The 22,831-nt window shown below is 42.5% G+C and overlaps 1 protein-coding gene across 1 annotated transcript in view; it reads left to right on the plus strand.

Moving 5' to 3' along the window:
• Positions 1–22,831, plus strand: part of LOC309628281 (stearoyl-CoA desaturase 5) — a 158,778-nt gene that overhangs the window by 91,881 nt on the left and 44,066 nt on the right. The window contains exon 3 of the mRNA XM_082391185.1: positions 13,559–13,764. Coding sequence (XP_082247311.1) covers positions 13,559–13,764 — 206 coding nt within the window. The remainder of the gene's footprint in view (positions 1–13,558; positions 13,765–22,831) is intronic.

Consider the following 22,831-nt stretch of genomic DNA (forward strand, 5'->3'; position numbering starts at 1 on the left):
GTCCACACTAAACCTCCAGCAATTCATCAATTACACCTTAAAGTATTCCTACCCATCCTGGCGCCAGCTGCAGACTTTTCCTCTTGGACCTCTGCTCCTGCTAGACTGTGATTCTCCGTAACTGCCTGTCCGTCTCTCTAGTTTTTGGTGAAGCAGTTTGCCCCATGACCTCAATTCTCTGACAGATCTAAGAAGACTTGTTGATTTTCAATTTACTTGGCTTTTTTTTCTTGTTGCAAGGATGGAAGTAAATACTTCCAAGCTCTTTACGTGTCAGACCGGAAAGTGGAAGTTACAGTGTGATTCATAAATACGTCAAGTGAAACACAGGGTCATGGGCCATGAACTTTGGCAGGTATATAACAACAAAACAGCAACAATTATTGAGCACTAACTACATACCAGCACTTCATTATGTATTTCAGTGATCTGACAATACCCGTACAAAGTAGATACTGTTATTTTCCTCATTTGATAGATGAAAGAAAGAGGCTACGTAACCTGTCCAAGGACATACAGATTTAAGACTAAGACATATAGAAGGGGGATGCACGTGCAGGCAGCTTGACTCCAGAGACCACACTCTCACTGCAATGCCCTAATGCCTGTCCCAGGATCAAAGTGTCTATTTGTCCTTTCATTTGGTAAATACGTGCATTAAGCATCATTCCCAGCACTGGAGAAAAAGACGGACAAGGTCCTTATCCTCATTAATGTGTGTATTACAGTGGGAGAGAGAGCAAATAAATAAGCAAATGAATAAACAAGCTTATTCAGAGAGAGAGAAGAAGATGAGTAATTTAAACACAGTGATAAAGAATGCCAGGGAGGACGGCTTCTTTAGAGAGGATGATCAGGGAAGATGTCGTCTCTGAGGAGGTGACATTAGAGCTGAGACCCAAGAGAGGGAACAGGTATGGGAAGAGCATTCCAGACAGAAGGAGGAGCCGAAAGTGGGAACAAGTATGGTGCGTTCAAGGAGGAGCAAGATGGCCCGTGTGGCTGGTCCAAGTGAGTGCGGGAGAAGATGGTCATAGGAGAGGCCTGAGAAGGGGTCAGGGCCACACCAGTGCAGGGCTCTGTCAGGCATAGCAAGCAGTTTGGATATTATTTTAAAAGCCCTGGAAAGGAACTGCAAGATTTTAGGCAGGGGGGCGACATGCCTCATGCATTTCAATGGCAAAAGTGAGCCTCAGACCACTGTCATGAGACCTGGGAGATGTACCAGATTCAGGATGGTGGACCCACCCCCAAGGCTGGGTCTCCATGGGGAGAGCCTGTCGAGGAGGGAGACTGCATGTTGAGGCAGTGCCCTCGAGGACGGCTCAGGGTGTTAGCAGCAGCGTTGGGTGGCGGTTGGTTAGAAGGAGAAAAAAACATGCCGCGGACTCAAGAATCCTGAAGCTTGCGTGGCACCCCATGCAGGTCTGACTCTCAGGGCAGAGATCCCGTTTCAGGGTGTGCCGTCTTCCCTAACAACCACCCTGGGCTTCAGATGTACAGCCCTTCTTCCGCATGGCAGAAACAGGTTCACCTTCCTCTGGCAAGATGGGTGGATGTGGTTGGTTTCTTCCTGCTATGTCAACAGGCAGCGGCAGAAGTGGTCCTGACCCCAATGCCCCGAGAAGCCTTCCTGGTGTGGTTTTGGAAGATGACTTGCACACCTGCCTCACATCATCTCCTTCCACAGCATCTTGCCCTTCTGGGCACCTTTGGAGTCAAGTAGAAAGGACAAATAGCTTGGCTGTCTCTGAGCTCTGGTGATATATGGATTCATCAAAGCGTTGTTGTATACATGCTGCTTTGTGACTCCATCAGTATTGCGGGATACTCTGACAGATGATGGGGTGGAGGTGGGAAGCAGGAGAGAGAAGAAACTCTCCTGGGGCTGCTGCATGAGGCCCAGCATTTTCCCTCTGTGCCTGCCTGGTAGGATTAACCACACTTCCTACCAATAAAAATGTCCCTTTTAAAGTAGAGATTAAGATGGCTCCACCCCCCTAAGATGCTTCACCTCCTTCTTTGTTGTGGGTCTAGGTCAGTGGAAGCAGGTGACACGAGTGAAACCACCTCAAGGGAATGAAAAGGTGATAGCCTGGGGTGTCCTGAGAAGAGAGAGCAATTCTGTAGATGGACGTGCCAACCAGTAGGGCTAGTCCGTCTCTCATGTTGCCCTCCCCAAATATAGCAGAGACTCTTTATACAAATCTTGCCCTCTTTGTAGTACAAGGCATGCATTCCTTGATTAAATTTAATCAAGGCGATTAAATTTTGTAAACAAAAAATGATATACTTTAAAGGCATACAGAGAGTTTTTATTGAAAGAAATACTTGGTAAATAAAGTCGAGGGTATTTTTGCAAACAAATAGCTACCAGATTTTTACATGTTAATTTGGCTCCACACCTATATTGGATGAAAGATACTCTTGTTTAAGATGAATTCCACCTGCAGTTCTGTCAATTTGGAATCTATTCTGAAACATATTTTCAAGCTAAATGTTTCATTCTGCCTTCTTTTCACACAGAAGATGTTTAGTAGCACACAGGCAGGGCATCCCCTTACCCGTGTTCTTCCCCTACTCCCCCACAGCCCCCTAAATCCCCACTCCCTCGCCAATCTCTCCTGGAACCACAAAAGGTTGGAGCTGAGGGACCTTAGAAACAGTCTAATCCCTTTTCTAACAACTAAAAGAACTAAGGGCCAAATATCTGTGAATATTTTTGTTTGTTTATTTTTCCACACTGTCTCCAGAAATGCTTATGGGAATTGAAGGAGACCATGTCACAATGCAATTCCTTGACAAGCTACTTCTTCCTGTACCTGCCACCAAGTATTTGGGCTGAGCTAGCATGTTGTCACTGCTTATTCTTCATTCCACTGCTATCCTGCCAGACACTCTTATGTTGCCGCTTTCTAGGTTTCCCAACCCACTGATTATTTTGCATTTTGGATGATTTCTCTCCCAGCTGCCTTCATTTGCATTTTTCCTAAATCAAATCTCATTGTGATAATTTCTATTCATATTTCTAACCTCTTTAGATCCATTTGTGTTATTTCTCTGTCCTCAATGATGTCTGCAGCACCTCCTAACTTGGCACCAACCAAAAATGTTATTAAATGTGTACGCCTTGTTCCCAGTCATTAATGAAGGTGCTAAATAAAGCTAGATCTAACAGATCCATTGGGGCCTTCCATTAGCTGCCTCCCCCCACCCCATCCCCATAGATATTGAGCTGTTTTTCATCTTTGGTTCTTGTTTATTAAGGTTCAAGCTTTTCATTAAGGTTCAAGCTTTTCAATCATCCTGTCCTAGTTCCTACTAGCACCAACCAGAGCTCTTGTCACACAAATGTTTCAAGGATGCTGTTTTACATGCTTTATTAAGCTCCAAAGGTACGAGAGCTATAGAGGTCAATTGAATCAACAATTTTAATTAACGGTAAAATTTATAGTTTCATATGCCAGAGGAAATTTTTAGCCTTGCTTTTAAAAACTCTTCTAGAAGGCAGACACATTTGATTACCTTTCTCACTCCTATTTATTCTTCTATAGCTTTTTATGTAAATCTGCTGGTTAATTCTCTTTGAATTTAAAGGTGCATAAACCATTATGTGCTTGTGAGGAGCACAAGTGATATATATGAAATGGCCCTTGTCATGAGGAGCTTATGGTCGGGTAGAGCAGGCTAGACCTAAGTGTAACCAGGAGAGACTCTAACCAGACAATGTGGAGTTAAATTGCTTGAAAGCTTCATACTGACTCTTAAGGCTGCAAAAATAGGAATGTGAATTAGGATGTTAAGATAAAGCCTAATGCAGAAGGGAAGTTTTGAGCTGAAAACTCAAAAGGTAAAAAGGATTTGCATAGGCAAGGAAGAAGTGGGGGAACATAGGGAAACATCTGAGCTAAGGTAGAGAGAGAGGAATGATCGTGACATACTGTGTGGGGTCTCGGAGCAGTAGAAAATCGGTCTGATTGAAGAAAGAATCTGACTGGTGTAACATCGGTTTGCAAATCCAGTTGGCTGTATGGCATCTCTCACTGGATGTCTCTTAGGCATCTCAAAATCAATGTGCCCAAAATTAAAGTTGTGACTCTACCCTCTCTCCCCAAACTACTTCTCTCCTAGTTTTCCCCACCAGAAATCTGGGTGTCATCCATGATTTCTCTAGTCCCCTAATCACCCCTCATCCAATCTTTTAGCCAAGCTCTTTAAGTTCTACTGCTCAGTTCTATCTTGAATCTGAATAATTCTCATTTCTGCCACTCTCTAGTCCAAGCCATAACTGTTTCTTGCCTGGACTATTACAGAAACCCCAGCACTTGCCCCTCTGCATACCGCAGCCGGAGAGAACTTAGTGAAAATTAAACCACTCTCTGGCAAGAAAAGAAAATCTTTCAGTGGCTGAGCATTGCCTTTGGAATGAAATCCAACCTTGTTATCATGGCATAGAAGCCCTGGTGTGATCAGGCTTTATACACCAGGGCTCTGTTTCCACCCCACGTGGGTGTACTTCAATACAACTGTAATACTAACCATTTGAGTTGGCTTCAGATCCACAAAGAAAAGCCCCAGTCCTCCACATGGATGCCCGTGCTTCAGATCCAGCCACGAGCAGGGGTCTCCAGGCCCCCCGTATCTACAGACTCAGGGCTTCCCACAATTCCCTAATGTTCAGTAATTCGCTAGAACAACTCACAGAACTGAAGAAAGTGCTATACTTACTATTACAGTTTTATTATAAAGGATACAAATCAGGACCAACCAAATGGAAGAGACACACAGTGGGAGGTCTGGGAGGATCCCTCATCCAGAGTTTTCTCGCCTCTCCCCGTGGAGTCAGCTCGCCTCACCTTCCCTGCACATCAGTGGGTTCATCAGCCAGGAAGCTCCTCTGAGCCTCAGTGTCCAGAGCTTTTACTAGAGTTTTATTACAAAGGCGTGATTGATTAAATCACTGGCCATGTGACTGAGCTCAATCTCCAGTCCCCTTCCCCTACCAAAGGGCCAACCCTCTAATCACATGCTTGGTCTTTCTGGTGACCAGCCCCAATCCTGAAGCTATCCAGGGGTCCCTACTGAGTCACCTCATTAGCATAATGATGTCACTCCTATCACTCAGGAAATTCCAACAGTTTTTGAATCTCTGTACCAGGAACCACTGGGGACAAAGACCAGGTATATCTTTATTTCACCACAAAACCTCCCAGACCTCATCTTGCACCACTCTTGCCCTCCATGCACAGATATGCTGGTCTTCTCTTAGCCCCTGGACTGTGCCATGTCCTTCCCTCTCCCTGAGACAATTCCCTTCTCCCTCTCTCACTCCCACCCAACTCCCGCATCCTAAGATTACCTGATCAGAAAGTCCTTGCCGATCTCAATGTCGCCCTTGTATCTCCCCATACTTATTTGCTCATAGCACCTGATTTTATCTATGTTTGTCCCCTCCATAAAATATAAGCTGTTTGAGGACATAGCCTTGATTGTCTTGTTCCTTCTTTATCTTCTAGCACATACCAACATTCAGTATATATTTGTCAAATTAAAGAATAAATAAAGTGGGAAAGATAAGAATATTCAGGCCAGTTGAAGCTATCTGATTGCTAAGAAGAAGAAATGTTTAGGCTTGATGAGAAAAGTCATACAGAGAGGTTGTCAAATCAGAAGCAAGAGAATGATAGGTTTGGGGGACAAATGAATATGGGGAGTATGATTGCAGTGTACCAAATGTATTGTGGAGGGGAAAGAACTAGAGGCAGGAGGCTTTAGAAGGCTATTACAGGAGTCCAGGTAAACTGATGAAAGTCTGAACAAGGGTGGTGGTGTAGGAATGGAGTGAAAGGGGAAAATCTGAGATTTTTAAAGAAAGATGCCCTTGACAGTTTTTTTTAGCTTTAACTTTTTATTTTGAAATAGTTTCAAACTGACAAAAAAGTTGTAAAAATACCATGAAGAACCCCTGTACACCCCTCACCCAGATTCATTAATTGTTAACACGTTGCCTCATTTGCTTTATTATTCTCTTTCTCCGTCTATGTGTAGTATAGGCAGTCTTCTTGTTATTTTTTTCCTGAATCATTTGCAAGGAAGTTATAAACTTCATGCCTCTTCATCCCTAAATACTTCAGTGTGCATTTCCTAGTGGGAAAGACATTTCACAGGAACACAGTACACGTGCCAACACCAGGAAATTTAATGTTGATACAATACTATATTCAGGATCCTAGCCCAGGAACCAGTTCAGGATCCTGCATACCAGTGAGTTGACCTGCCTCTTTAGTTCCCCTTCATCTGGAATAGTTCCCTGGTCTTTCTTTGATGTTATGACATTGACATTTTTGAAATGTGCAGACCAGTCATTTTGCAGAATGCTCCTCATTTTTGGTTTGCTCATGTTTCCTCATAACTACACACAAGATTGTGCATTTTGGGCAGGAATGCTACATTAATGATCTTGTGTCCTGAGCATCAAACAAGAGGCACATGGTATCACTCTGTCTTATTATTGGTGGTATGAACTTCAATCACTTAGTTAAGGTGGTGTCTACCCGGTTTCTCCACTGTAAGATTACTATTTTTCCCTTGGTAATTAATGAGTAATTTATGCTGAGATCCTATGAGCCTATGTAATATGTTCTTTTTCATCAACCTTTTACCCAATAATTTTAGCACACCTTGGTGAGTCTTGCCTGAATTGGTTATTGCCATGGCACCTGCAAAATGGTGATTTTCTAGCTCCATTATTTCTTCCGCATTTGTTGGTTGGCATTTTACTTCTTGTTTATTTATTTATTATGGGCTCGTGAGTTCTTATTTTATTAAATGGATTTTAATACATTCCTGTTATTATTCATCTTAATGCCCCAAATTATTCATCAAATTACCCCAGTTTGTTCAGTGGGAGGCACTACAGATGGACTCCTGTGTCCTTTGGACATGTCCCCATCAGTTTTTGAGCAATTCCTTACTTTCTGGCGTAACAAAATATACCAAGTTCCTCTTGTACTTTTCCTGCCTTTGTCCCAGCACCAGCCATTTCACCAAAGAGTCCTTATTCCTTTTTAGTGGGGAATGGTATTTAAAAACCAAGATCTTGGAGTGAGATGTGTCCATGGCTACTGGGCTGTCATTGTTTTCCAGGCCCTTTCTTCCCCGAAATTTTGACTCATGGAGTGAAGGAGATCTAGGTTAGGAGACTAAACAATGGTCACATCACAGACCAAAATCCTCCAAAACCCAAACTGGAAAGATTCACAGAAGGCAAACTAGTCTACCAAGAGGATTACCCAAGCCATCTTTAATATGTGTGTTAAAAATGTGTTTTAAAAAATATGTTTTGGACTTCCCTGGTGGTGCAGTGGTTAAGAATCCACCTGCCAACGCAGGGGACACGGGTTCGAGCCCTGGTCTGGGAAGACCCCACATGCCACGCAGCAACAGAGCCCATGCACCATAACTACTGAGCCCGTGTGCCACAACTACTGGAGCCTGCGCCATTAGAGCCCATGCTCCGCAACAAGAGAAGCCACCGCAATGAGAAGCCCGCACACCTCAACGAAGATTGGCCACCACTCGCCACAACTAGAGAAAGCCCACGCGCAACAACAAAGAGCCAATGCAGCCAAAAATACAATTAATTAATTAATTAAAAATATAAAATAAAACATATGTCTTACTCAAATACATTCTTGTTGTAAGAGATAAATACTGGAGTAACAAAAGAAAATCTGAGACCCCCTTTCTTACTTTGCAATCTTTAAGTTTTGTCAACACTTTTTTAAACTGCTAAAGTTGGCTTTTCAACATTTGCCTGGCTCCTAAAACCTCCCCAGGCTGAGTGGCACAGGAGGACTAGGTAGCAAGTGGGAACTTGTTCTCTCGAAGCTGCAATTTGCCAGGTGGTGAAGACTGCTGCCAGGCTTTTCTTGGGGACTTTCTGGGCTCTTCTTACAGACTGCCAGTATTATCTGGAGGGAAATCAATACTGACCCAGTATCAACAGTGGGGAAAGCACCGAATGTTCTTCACTGTTTGAATAGTACAGTGTTGGCATCTGAACTGGGGGAGATGAAATTCAGACCCCAGAGACTGAAATAAAGTCTATTTCAAATGAGCCTTAGGGTCCCTAAAGAGTGGAGACCACAGCATCTTTCCCTCTTTGACCCCCTTGATAAAATGACTCTTTTCTCAGACAGGACATCATTACTCACAAGACACACAAACACACACACACAAACATGCACACACGCACGCATATACACACGTTCTACTCTAAAACTTGCCTATTGAAGCTAACATGTTGGTCCTAGTTTCTTTTTCACTACTGACTGAAAACAAAGATGTATTATGAATACAAGTGGAATTCCCTTTGGCTATGTTTTGAAGCCACCTGGTAAACTTTCCCTTTTGGAATTTTAAGCAGCCACACAATTGAATTATGTTTCAGAACAACCACACTGGTGTCTGGTCAGAAGCAAGCATCTGTTTGCAGCTATGCTAGGGGAAAGCCAGTCACTGGTTCTGGTCTCAGATCTGTTGACTGGGACAAGCTAAATGCTGTTTAACTTGGCCTTCATCTTGCTACCCAGAGCAAATTACATGGGCCTTAAAAGACAGTTTCCCCTACTGCCATTTAAAGGACTTGATCCAAGAATTTATTCTGAACATAAAAGGAAGTTGGGGAAGAGTAGTTTTGACAGAGTGGGTCGCTTCAAAATCTGCTTCAGTGGAACTTTTGAGATTGATTACCTTTGCTCAAGTCCCAGAGAACACACAAAGGCTGCGCTTATGGAGAAAAATCACCACATGATCAATTTCAATTTCTACAGTCTCAGCAGGGATCCCATTTAGGGATATTATCTATGATGGAGAGTGAAGTAATAGAGGTACAACACAAAGGATGGGTTTAAGTGAGGGCACTGTCACCCTGGTTGCGGTGTGATTGGTTGGTTAGTGCTAATAAGAACAAAGATAGGAGAAGGGTGACATAAATACACTATCATGTGTAAAACAGATAGCTAGCGGGAACCTGCGGTATAGCCCAGGGAGCTCAGCTCGGTGCTCTGTGATGGCCTAGATGGGCGGGATGGGGTAAGGTGGGAGGGAGGTCCAAGAGGGAGGGGATATATGTATACATATAGCTGATACACTTCATTGTACAGCAGAAACCAACACAACATTGTAAAGCAATTATACTCCAATTAAAAAAAAAAAAAGGCAGAAAAGGTAACAGAAAAAAAAAAAGGTATATCACTGACTGGATTACTAGACGAATATTACTGCTTCGTAGTTTTTCCTAACCTGGGGCTGATGGCAGAAGCTGGGTTATTTTGATTCCAGAGTATAGAAATTTAAAAATAATCTGTTTCCCTCATATTACAAAAGAAAAACTTGATTATTATAACAACGTAGAAAATACAGACAAACTGAAAGAAAAAATTAAAAATCACCCACTGCCCCACTCCCTACGGAGAACAACTGTAAACATGTTGACTTATACTTTCAAATTTTTCTGTGCTCAAATACATATTTTTATTAAGAATGCACTCATTACTGCATCTTTTATTTTGAAAACTATCTTTCACTTAACTACCTTCTAGTTCATCTCTCCACGTCAATACTACAATATCCCTTTTTGTGAGTTTTTAAATACAAAACCAACAGATGCTCTTGTTAAAAATTTCTGAGTATAGAATAAAATGTAAAAGTATTTCTCCTACTTCCCAGTCTTACCTCCCCTAAGGTAACCCTAAGACTTTTTCTTAATATTTCTCTTTGGAAACTTTCTATGTACACACATGCGTGCACACACACACACACACACACACACACACACACAGAGTATTCAATTAACTAATGTATCACAAGGTACAAAGTCAAATCCTCTTATGTGGAAATTCAGGGTTTTTCCAAGTTTTCACTTCAATGAGCATCCTTGTGATTAAATATTTGCACACAGCCATGATTATTTCCTTAAGATAAACTCCAGAAAATGAATTGCACAATTTTAGCACTTTTAATACATGCAGCACATTTGCCCTTCACATGGTTTGTGCCAATTTCTCACTCTCACCCATAATCAACATTGAATTTTTAAAAACCTTTAAAAGTATAACACATATAGAAAAGTGTCCAAACCATGGGTTAGCCCTGTCCAATATGCTGGCCACAAGCCACATGTGGCTACTGAGTACTTGACATGTGGTTGGTCCAAGTTGAGGTGTGCTGGCATTGTAAAATACAAGCCCAGTTTCGAAATATGGGTACAGAAAAATATCATATAAAGTATATCATTAATGATTTTATGCTAATAATATATTGAATGATATTTTGGATGTAGTATGTTAAGTAAAAATATATGATTAAAATTGATTTTTTACTTGTTTATTTTCACTTTTTTAGTGTAGCTACTAGGAAAATTTAAATCACATATGTGGCTCACAATTGTATTTCTCTTGGACAGCACAAAGTAGGACCTGGTATGGCTTCTTGGGTAATAAAACCTGCCACTGAGGGGTATACTCCTGATTGGCTCTCTTCCTCTTCCTCTCCTGCTCCCCCGACCCCACCCCTGCCTGTGCCTCGGTTACAGCTAGCGCTCTTAGAACTAATGTAGCTCCCTTCACCACAACAATTCTTTGTCAGGAGTGATCAATAAACACAGGGTGAGTGTCCACTATTGAAGGTAATGGGGTATTAAGACCGTGATCTACCAGAACCGACCGTTAAGTACAAACTCGAAGTTGCAAGTTGAATCATTTGTTAATTGATTTGTTAGAAAGTGTACGTACTTAGGCTTCAGGAATTGCTGCTGAGTCCAGCATCATGCCCCTATTAAAATGTGCACGCAGAGCATGGACAGACGGAATACGCACACTTGACGAGTCAGTTCATTGATGGAAGGTCACCATCTCTTGTCAGCCCTCAGCTTTCCCTTCCTCACATATTGACTGTACTAAACACACCCTCGGTACACACACCTTTTCATCAAACACAAATGCTGTTCCCAGGTTGGCTTCCACACCCAATCACTTCAGGGTAGGAGCAAAATGCAGATAAGTAGGAAGAAAAAGGCCCAGAGACGAGCATGTGAATCTTACTTCCTTTCTGCGCTATTGTTGGCTTACATCTTGTTCTATGAGTCACTTTTTCGCTGGACTCAGCTTTAAAGTTTAAAAAGAAAAAGATTTTTTAAAGTACATCTTAAAGTATTTTTGGCTCGATTGTATGCTCGATTATTTGGAATGTGGCCCAAATCCTTGCTTCATTCCACTGCTTCAGTCAAAGTAGCTTCTGTCTGGAAGATATTCAGGTAAGAGGGATTAAAATAAAGAAATATCTCTGTTCCAACTTGTCCTCATCATTCTTTTGTTGTTCTATCATTCTTAATTTTATGAGAATAATGTTTCTAGCCCTTTGGAACTCTCCACTTAGAGTTTTTATAAAATTGCATTGCAATAAATTCAAGAACCAACATAACCTTTTAACAAGGAGAATGAGACTTCTCTTTAAAAGACTCTCCCTCCCCTAAACTTGAAGAATAAGGGAAATATCTTGTGGAAACAAATGTGAACTAAGAACCTAAGGAGCACCATCTTTGTTCTGTTATTGGTTTGACTTACTAGATGAACTTGAATACATGTCTTCTAAACCTTAATTTTGCCATCTGTGAACTAGGGACAGAGTGTTCCCCCTCCTTCCTGTGTTTAGTTGGGTTTGCAATGCAAGCAATAAACTGGATGCAAAAGTAATAAATTATTCCTTAGGCTGCAGTGGTCTTGACATTTGAAATTCCTTCCAGACTCCAGATTCTGTGATTATAAATAATAAATGCTTTCACTCTTTCCAACCACTGTGTTTCAACACACTGGTAAAATTTAAAGACCTCTTTCTTATCGCAGTAAGCCAGGCTACAATTTTTGCCTTACACAGATTGCTAAGCACTTTTTTCCCTCTTTATATTCAAAGCTGAGCATATATTTCTTAAGGTCTTTCTACCTTCCCTCTTTCTGTCCCATTACCCAAGGGTTAAGCAAATTTTAAAAGTTTCCAATGGTGCTATAAAATGAACAAGGTTGAGTTGCCTTCCAGCAGCACTGGGTGAGCCAGAGAGACAAAAAACTCCATGAAATATTTTTTGGTTAAAAGAACTGTTAAAACTTTGAGGATAAAACAGTTCTCTCTCTTCTCATCAGCATGAAGCCAATATCTGTGAAATGGCAGATCCCTAATGAAAGCATGACTAAGTACTGAATAGTATGGTATAAAACATTATTACCTTTTTTTTAAAAAAAAAACAGCTTATACACTATATATATTTATTTTTATTTTCAGATTATAGTTGGCCCTTGAACAACTTGGGGGTTAATCCATCTATAATTTATCATTGGCCTTTCCTATCTGCAGTTCCTTTACATCCTCAGATTCAACCAACCTCAGACCGTGAAGTACTATAGCATTTACTATTGAAAAATATCTGTGTATAAGTGGACCTGCACAGTTCAAACCCGTGCTGTCTAAGGGTCAACTGTAATTTTCCTATCTAAAGCACTACTTCCCAACCTAATTTGTCGTCTCAAAGCTTTGAAAGCATTATCAGATAAAAACAAATCTGAGTATACATTGAAAGTTTATAGATCTCATTGGTCCATGGCTATAGCTAAGATTTCATTAACAGTGTCAGCTGAAATGCTGCCCTGATAGCTCACCCAGGACCTCCAGCTCCTGTCACTCTCTCCCATCACCAGAGGGTCAACAGGCTGGTCCCACATGTGTGCCTGAGTCCCACCCTGTCTGTGGGTTTGGCAGAGTCTGCTGGACTCCGATGCTTCTCCTTCCTTGGGCACCAGAGTCTCTCTTGGGATTCCAGTGAGTGCCGCCTGCCCCTCAGGCATTGCTGCTTCTCCACGTTGTAGATTCGGCCAAGTACACCAGATTCCTCCAGGAGCCTAAGTCCCCTCCCCTCCTTTCTGTGACACCCTGTTAGAGCAGCCCTCAAGCAATATTATTTGTGCCTCGATATTGTGCAGAGATTTGGTGAAGTACCTCTTTGTGTTTTTACTTCCTGACTTCTTCTTTGCTGTGTGTTGGACATGAACTCCATCCAAGCGGGGGAGGGAGGGCAGAGAGAGCCAGACCAAGAACTAACCCCCTTCCATACTCAAGGTTACACCTCTCCTCTGACCACCAAAACTTGAGGACGGATGTCTCTCTTCTTGACATGAACGATCTCCCAGGAGACTTCGGTAACCAGAACTTTCTTCAGGTTTCCCCACTAGTTCACTCAACAAGCCTGAACCTCCTGCAGTGGGCACATTCCAAAGACAAGCTAAGATCCCTACTAAGTGAGGATGTACTCTTGTTTGGATGAAAACCACCCCAGACCAACCCCCAGGGATTGAACTTGAGGTTGAGAGATTGCAGTTGAGCGTGGGAGCAAGTCTAAGTCAGTGATGAGGAGAGGGTGTGGGGCGGGGGGAAGGAAGGCTGAGGAACTTTGGGGAAGGCACCAGGGTGTTTTAGCCCTTCAATCAGGTCTGCATTCTCTCTGCAGAACGACATCTTCGAGTGGTCCAGGGACCACCGAGTCCACCACAAGTACTCGGAGACCGACGCTGATCCCCACAACGCCCGTCGGGGCTTCTTCTTCTCCCATATCGGGTGGCTGTTTGTCCGCAAGCATCGGGATGTTATCGAGAAAGGGAGGAAGCTTGACGTCACCGACCTGCTGGCTGATCCTGTGGTCCAGTTCCAGAGAAAGTAAGTGAACGGACACCATCGATCGTCCCTGAGGGACAGGACCTGGAGACAGGGCACAATGGGGTGTAATAATATCCCCAAGCAGTTCTCCGCATAGCACTTACCCTGACGATTGGGTCTTCTTGTTAGGATTGCTGTCTGTTTATTCATTCCTTTTTATTTATTTTTATTTTTTTAAATATTTTTTTATTATATATATGTAAATTTTTAAATTCATTCCTCTTGATCATTACGTTTTTCCCTGTTCACACATTTGTTTTGAATTTGAACTTGTTTTTGAAATGGATTTCCTTTAAGCCCACTTGTCATTTCCTTCAGACCCACCTGAACGACTGATTTCATGGAATGTTTCTGTAGTTGTCCTCGCTCGCTCATTCATGTTTCCCTGGGGTAGCGAGGAGGGCAGAGAGGACTTGCTTATTTTAGTGACACACTTGACTTCAACAGGACTGGACTCCCGCCAGGTCCCCTGCTCTGTTCTCCCTGAATTCTCCTGTAGTGAAGCCTCCTCTCCCCCCATCCCTGGAAATGGTAACACCAGTAGGTTTCTGTGCAGAGAAAACGTGACCATGTAACAAAGAGCCTCAAAATGCTTGTGTGCACGAATGGTGTCAGCTGAGCGTATTCAGTCCATCAGCATTTGCAGGGTGGATCTACGTTCAACAAGCACATAGTGAAAGCTTGCCTGTTAACGTGCTGGCAAGTGGAGGGCGACCATGGTTCACGTTTTAACTAGGGAGCTGGCCTGGGCTCTATCCATGTTGGTCTGGATCTGTAAAGTTGGCCACAATGAGAGCATTTATAAATGGGCTCGTTGCCCCAAAGCAATGGATTTATGTGCAAAGAGGGACAATTTTGGGATCACACTCTGGTGAGAGGCTTGAGATGATATGGTGAACAAGTGGTCACTGGACACCATCTCCACTGACAGGCAGGAGTCATTTGAGGACTGATTCCAAACAGAATCTCCCAATAATGGCAATGGAGGCTGTGCCTTTGACACAAGAGATCCTTGCACGAGAGGAAGTATGGCTGAGAAATGTGCTCATTTTCCCCTCAGTGGATGGTGGGACAGGTTGTGAAGGCTCACACTCGGGGTCCTCCGGGTCCTTGCAAAAGGATTGACCGCTCTAAGGTTCAGTTTCAGCTGTAAAATGGGAATAACAGCAGTACCTATCTCTTACAGCTTTTATGAGGACATAATGAAAAAAATGTCTGAGAAATGCCTGGCATTTATATAGTAAGAGCTTAGATCCGTGATGTCTCTTATTCCACAGGCAGCGGCAACTCCAGAGGATTCCCTGTCTTTCCACCCCCTGCTTCTGTTGGCTTCACCATAGGGTCTTCTCTGTGCTCCGCCATACAGCTCTTTCAGGTGGACGCAACCACTATCAATAGCCAAAATTTTATAGTAGATGTTTTCAATTAACAATTAAATGATTTGTTGATTTTGATTTTTCACCATGAGAGTAAAAGAGGAAAATCTGCAAAATTCAGAAAAGTAGAAAGAAAATCATGTGCAGTCCTAACACACAAACACAGCCATGGTTCAGATTCTGTAGTATCTCCTTCTATATTTTATTTGTATATTTGACATATTTTACATGATGGCAGTCATACTGCTTATGTAATTTTATGTCTTGCCTTTTAACTTCAGATTATCTTGTAAACACCATTATCAAAGGCTGCATGGGTTCACCGTTTGAGTGTCATAGTTTATTTAACCAGCACTCTGTGATGGGATATGTATGTCATTTCCAATTTTGTGATATAAATGATGTTGCTATACAATTAGTAATGCTTTGGGACAATCAGACCTTAGATTAATTTGAAGAGCTCAGATGAGGAGGCAGAGGATCTTCTGTTTTATTCCTGAGAACCAAGCTGAGAATAATAGTCTGGGTTTCTCTGACCATAATAATGGAAGTTTTGTTTTCATCTTTTCCCTTTAAAAAATATGGTAATCTGATTCATTAGGTGTATACTCATGGTACCTATATCCAAAGACTATTACTAAATGCAGGCAGAAGAACAAAGGCTATTTCGGCATGTTCCTTGAATAGTTATCTGAGAACATCTTTCATCGCCAGTCCAGTGACCAAAGGAGATTGTAGCTATCAGAAACCACTCACTCATATTATCATTTCTTATATATCATTGAGCTCCTGCTAGAAATCGGTGCTGAGGATACGACCTTAAAGATTGGTCTCAGTTCCCCCAGAATTTGCTGTCTAGCAGGGAACCCACAAATTAACTTACAGACAATTATGCTTTAGAGAGAAGAGTGCTATAATAGGGTAGAATAAGGCACCATGGGAACACAGAAAGTGGTCTCATAGCCCACCCTACTGGCTGGAACTAGCTTCTAAGCCAAGACCTGAAAGATGAGAAGACGGTAGATGAGGATGGGAACAAGGATATTTATCATGTCTGTCATTTCATAGAACTATATAGAGCCATTGAACTTTGGAGCTAGGAGGGACCTTACAAATCAGTTAACCCATGCCTTCCATTTTTCCTATGAAAAAACTAATAAACGAAATTTAAATAGAAAGTTGGGGATAGAAGTTCTGTCAGTCTGTTTGGGCTACTATAACAAAAATACTATAGCCTAGGTGGCTTACACAACAAACATTTATTTCTCACAGTTTTGGAGACTGGGAAGCCCAAGATCAAGGCACCAGCAGATTCGGTGTCTGGTGAGAGCTCTCTACCTAGTTCATAGATAGCCATCTTCTTGCTCTGTCCTCACACTGCAGAAGGGGCAAGGGAACTCTCTGAAGTCTCTTTCATAAGGGCCCTAATCCTATTCATGAGGGCTCCACCCTCATGACCTAATCACCTCTCAAAGGCCCTCATTGCATTGAGGATTAGGTTTCAACATGCAAATTTGGGGGGGGGACACAAACATCAGTCTATAGCAAGTGCCTACATCTCAGATTATTTGCTCAATGTTCTTTGGATTATGCCTCATTGTCTGAAAGGAGCTACAACAGTTCTCTGAAGTGTGGGTGGACACTGATGTCCTTAGGTAATTATCCAGCCTAGAGAACGTGGAGATCCGTAATTCAAAATGAGGCTTAGAATCACTGAACTAAAGGAAGAGAGCTTCTAAGATACACAATGATACTGTGGCCATTTGGGCATTTTTCATGTTCATGAAGCCAGGTTACCAGTCCTGACAGTCAGGCCATGTGAAGGAGATAAATTCCTTAAGGAATAAGTCCTTGCACTTAGGGGTGGGAGCTGGAGTGGTGGATCCCATCAGCAGTGGCACTGTCATATCAGGTCTCAGTCCCTGCTACCCTAGGCTGAGTGGGGGGCTTCCTGAGAAACAGAGAAAGATGCCCAGCTCATTTGGGACCCAGTCCTGGGCCATTTCAGTGGCACCCCTTAGAGAGTCCCTCTCCTGGTCACAATTCCCATCCATTTCTCTGTAGTCCTCCTAGGGCAAAAGTCCCTGTTCCAGTTTCGGTGGCCGGGGTTTGTTGCTGATTCCACTCCCTCCTAGGGAGCAATGTTTGTACAAAGAGACCCAGGTAAACACTTGGAGAGTTTCCTCAAACAGGCAGATGTGTAAATGAGAGGGACCCAGGATCTGGAGACTCCTCCTTCAGTCAGAACACCAGCACCACTATTGCAGTTGCTTGATCCACAATGCGTGGCCATCCTAATGACAGCTCAACAAAGACAAGCTTGCCTGAGAGCCAGGCTTGATCAGCTTTCCATTATACAGTCTCATAAAAGAGAGAAGATAGCAGCATTAAGGGTAACAGGGAAACAGCACAGTTCAAGCTATAGTTCCAGGCTTTTCCTCTAAAAGATAACTTTACCAAGGCTGTTACAAGTAGTTAACTGAACTACTTCAGGTTTCTCTCTACTGTCAAGTTGTGAATGATGAAAAGGCAGGCATTAGGAGGTGAGAGGGAGAGGAGCCAGTGGTATCACATTTAAACTGTGGCAGTTCGGGTCCCTGCCCTGGCCCCTGTGCCTTCAAGGGCCATGCTTCTCCCCACAGGGCGAAGAGATCACAGGGCAAAGGTGCATGCCATCTGGAACCTCCTCCCACTTCTAGACTGTGCCTTAGGGTCCTAGGATCCTAAAATTCCCTGCCCAAGTGGCTCTGAGCTCACTTTCAGAGCCTACAGCAACCTTTCCCAGGCTCTGTCCTCCTGGAGGGAAGTGTGTGCACCTTAGACCCGAAGAGTGGCCAAGGGGCAGTGTTGGCCTGGAGATGAGCTTAGAAGCATGGGCTTGGATGTCCACACAAAGCAGACAGAGCTGGGGTGGGGAGAGAAGGGGTTGGGCCACAAGCTAGGGGCTCCCACCTTTGCTCTTGGCCTGGGCCCTGAAAACGTTGGGGGTGAGCCTAGAAGGGCCTACTTATAAGGTTGACAGTGGGTCTATCAGTTGGGAATTGTGTTTGGCTTAAACAAGATAGCAGTTTGTTTCTCTCACATGTAAAAGAATCATGGAGGTCCAGGTTATGGCAGCAGCACAGGGCCAGTAGAGAACCGGATTCTTTTATCTTTCTTGTTTCTTGAGGTAGGCTTGTATAGCTATAAACTTCTCTCTTAGAACTGCTTTTGCTGCATCCCATAGGTTTTGGATCGTCGTGTTTTCATTGTCATTTGTCTCTAGGTATTTTTTGATTTCCTCTTTGATTTCTTCAGTGATCTCTTGGTTATTTAGTAACGTATTGTTTAGCCTCCATATGTTTGTGTTTTTTACGTTTTTTTCCCTGTAATTCATTTCTAATCTCAGAGCGTTGTGGTCAGAAAAGATGCTTGATATGATTTCAATTTTCTTAAATTTACTGAGGCTTGATTTGTGACCCAAGGTGTGATCTATCCTGGAGAATGTTCCGTGCGCACTTGAGAAGAAAGTGCAATCTGCTGTTTTTGGATAGAATGTCCTATAAATATCAATTAAATCTATCTGGTCTCTTGTGTCATTTAAAGCTTCTGTTTCCTTATTTATTTTCATTTTGGATGATCTGTCCATTGGTGTAAATGAGGTGTTAAAGTCCCCCACTATTACTGTGTTACTGTTGATTTCCCCTTTTATAGCTGTTAGCAGTTGCCTTATGTATTGAGGTGCTCCTATGTTGGGTGCATATATATTTATAATTGTTATATCTTCTTCTTGGATTGATCCCTTGATCATTATGTAGGGTCCTTCCTTGTTTCTTGTAACATTCTTTATTTTAGAGTCTATTTTATCAGATATGGGTATTGCTACTCCAGCTTTCTTTTGATTTCCATTTGCATGGAATATCTTTTTCCATCCCCTCACTTTCAGTCTATATGTGTCCCTACGTCTGAAGTGGGTCTCTTGTAGACAGTATATATATGGGTCTTGTTTTTGTATCCATTCAGCAAGCCTGTGTCTTTTGGTTGGAGCATTTAATCCATTCACGTTTAAGGTAATTATCGATATGTATGTTCCTATGACCATTTTCTTAATTGTTTTGGGTTTGTTTTTGTAGGTCCTTTTCTTCTCTTGTGTTTCCCACTTAGAGAAGTTCCTTTAGCATTTGTTGTAGAGCTGGTTTGGTGGTGCTGAATCCTCTTAGCTTTTGCTTGTCTGTAAAGCTTTTGATTTCTCCATTGAATCTGAATGAGATCCTTGCCGGGTAGAGTAATCTTGGTTGTAGTTTCTTCCCTTTCATCACTTTAAGTATATCATGCCACTCCCTTCTGGCTTGTAGAGTTTCTGCTGAGAAATCAGCTGTTAACCTTATGGGAGTTCCCTTGTATGTTATTTGTCATTTTTCCCTTGCTGCTTTCAATAATTTTTCTTTGTCTTTAATTTTTGCCAATTTGATTACTATGTGTCTCGGTGTGTTTCTCCTTGGGTTTATCCTGTATGGGGCTCTCTGTGCTTCTTGAACTTGGGTGGCTATTTCCTTTCCCATGTTAGGGAAGTTTTCGACTATAATCTCTTCAAATATTTTCTCAGGTCCTTTCTCTCTTCTCCTTCTGGGACCCCTATGATGCGAATGTTGTTGCATTTAATGTTGTCCCAGAGGTCTCTTAGGCCTTCTTAATTTCTTTTCATTCCTTTTTCTTTATTCTGTTCTATGGCAGTGAATTCCACCATTCTGTCTTCCAGGTCACTTATCCGTTCTTCTGCCTCAGTTATTCTGCTATTGATTCCTTCTAGTGTAGTTTTCATTTCAGTTATTGTACTATTCATCTATGTTTGTTTGTTCTTTAATTCTTCTAGGTCTTTGTTCTTTAATTCTTCTAGGTCTTTGTTAAACATTTCTTTCATCTTCTCGATCTTTGCCTCCATTCTTTTTCTGAGGTCCTGGATCATCTTCACTATCATTATTCTGAATTCTTTTTCTGGAAGGTTGCTTATCTCCACTTCATTTTGTTGTTTTTCTGGGGTTTTATCTTGTTCCTTTATCTGGTACATAGCCCTCTGCCTTTTCATCTTGTCTGTCTTTCTGTGAATGTGGTTTTTGTTCCACAGACTGCAGGACTGTAGTTCTTCTTGCTTCTGCTGTCTGCCCTCTGGTGGATGAGGCTATCCTCTTTTATCTTTTTGCTCTACCATCCTTAGCATGTGACTTTCAGTCTTTCATTCTGAGGTCCAAGGTTACCCCTAGAGCTTCACCCAAAAGGAAGGTGGGGGGTGGGGTGGGGTTAACACTGCTCAATTGAGTCAGTTTCCCATCAGGAGCTTTCCTAGAAGACACTCACAGTTGATCCACCTAACTGTATTTGCACTCAAGGGAAACTGGGAAATGTAGTCTCTTGGGTGATGTATTGCACCCCTGAATAAAATCCTGGTTTTGTTTCTATGGAAAAAAGGGTGAGTTGATGTGGAGTAAGCAGTTAGTAGTCTCTGCCATAGTTATTTAATTGTTCTGCCTTAAGCAAAATGATGGGCCGTCACAAGTTACTCAGTCTTATAACATTTTGTTATTAAGCAAGTGAGTAGCCTTTCTGTCTCCATTTAGTGAGCAGAAACTGGAATCTCAAATAATTTTTCTGAGATGGCAGAATGAGGATAGAGTCCAGAGGCTGTTTCTCCTAATGCTTTGCTTATCCCATTGATTCCCATCTTAGATAAGAAATTCCTCTAGAAGTAACATGCAGACACGTGCATTTTTGAAGTAACTGACAAGGATGCCAGTGTAGTCCAGACACAGGAAAATAAAGTCCTTGCCTCATCACCATGGTGATGGGATAAGCTAAGAGAAAATGGATGGAATGATACAGAAGAGTGAAGCACTTGTTTTGGTGCCCTTGGAAGAGATGAAAATGTGTAAATCTTGTCATTTCAGGAAGAAAGGCACTTGAATGGCTAGAATCTTTTTGAGGCCGATTTCACTTCAATTTGTCACCTGGTCTGTTATCATTTGTCTTTTTTTTCCTTTTTCAAGGACAAGCACCAAATCTCTCAGTGATACCTTCCTCCTTATGTCTTTGTGTCAGTCCTGTCTGTGTAAACCCTAAGTGTATTTCTCTGTTGGGGACGATCACATAGCCAGGATAGAGCAGCCAGACAAATCTACAACTGACTCATCTTCACTTCCCTACCCTCGCAGCTTCATCTCCCACTTGGGGGATCCCCTAGGGGGATGGGATGAGTCCTCTGGGGACTTACAACCAACTTGACTCCATCTCTGTTGACCAAATCCATTGCTCTTTGATCCAGGTTCCATGTTGGGTCTTGGGGAGTCTCTCTCTACTCTGAGTTCATTTGCCTTGGGGCCCTACCCTAAGTTGCTAGGTTAATACAACAATTCTTGTCTAGAATTTAGTGACTTTGAATGGCTGAACACATTGGTTGGCTAATTGTATTTTGTGGAAAACGCTATAGAAATAACCCCCAATGGAGAGATTCTGGATAATGAGACGTTCAAACATCTGAACATGTGGAGGAGATTTGGGGACAGACATGGAGGTGGGGCCTTTCAAGCACAAACACCCTCTGCCACTCCCTTGCTCATCAGTTACTCTTGGTTTGACCACTGCCTGTTTCGCTTGGGTCCTTGATGGTCCTGCAACAGTCGAACCAAACTGCCCTCAGGGTGAGCATCACTCAGCCATGCTGTACGTAGAGCCCAGCTCTTTGGCATCCTCTCTGCCCGCTCACACCTCAATAATGGAAGCCATGAGGTGCATGGAGTTTCTCAAGGCATCCAGCTTTCTTTCCTTTTCTGCATGTACCACTTTTCATTCAACAACTGTGTTTTGAGCATCCACTACATACCAGGCTCTAGGTGCTGGGGATGGAACAAGGAACAAGAGAACAAGATTCTGGATGGTACTTTCTCTTTCTCTCTAGAGCCCCCATTTGGGTTTGGGAATGTGAGAGAGGAAGCCTCACCAGGCATCTGCCCCCAGCCTGACTGGTTCTCTCTCTCCTGGATGGCTTTCCTGCTCCCTGTTCCATCTCTCCTGTTATTCAATCCCTGTCCCATGAAGCTGTTTTTGGTTCCCTTCCTCTTGTCGATTTGCCTCTACCTCTGCTGTCTTTGTCTCTTCACCTGCCAGAGTGCTTTGTTCCTCCCTGTACCCTTCTCTGCACGAGGACATTTTCCCTCTTCTGTCATACAGTATTCTCCATGCCTTGATGTTCTCCATGTCTTCCTCTCCCTCAGCTTCTTGAGAGAACAAAAGCCATTCAGCCTATTGCTTACGTGTTTTCTTGATGGGGAGATGAGTGTTCTTTTTCCTCTTGTATTCTCCCTCACTCCATCATCTTGCTCTGGTTTATTCTTTTCATACATTCATTGTATATGTAAACATGCCTTCTCCTTGAATCTTCTCTTTTATTTGTGAGGGACAGCCTACCCTTGGTTAACAGCTTGAGCCCTGGAATCTTCTGTCCTCACCTTAAAACTGTCACATCTTATCCTGGCTCTAAAAATTTTGAGAGTGAAATAATATTTTTCTTTGAATAATTTTCTCTGCATCCAGCTTTAGTTGACAGGAGTTAAAACTCTAAATTTCTGAGGTCCAAGGACTTGATAAAAATCAACGGAATAGATGTGAGCTGTGTTCAATTAGATCCCTTTTGTTAAAAGTCAATGGAAGAGGTAAAATAT

This window comes from Balaenoptera borealis (genome assembly GCF_965194805.1).
Source record: "Balaenoptera borealis genome assembly, chromosome: 4".
In the NCBI taxonomy this organism is placed as follows: domain Eukaryota; kingdom Metazoa; phylum Chordata; class Mammalia; order Artiodactyla; family Balaenopteridae; genus Balaenoptera; species Balaenoptera borealis.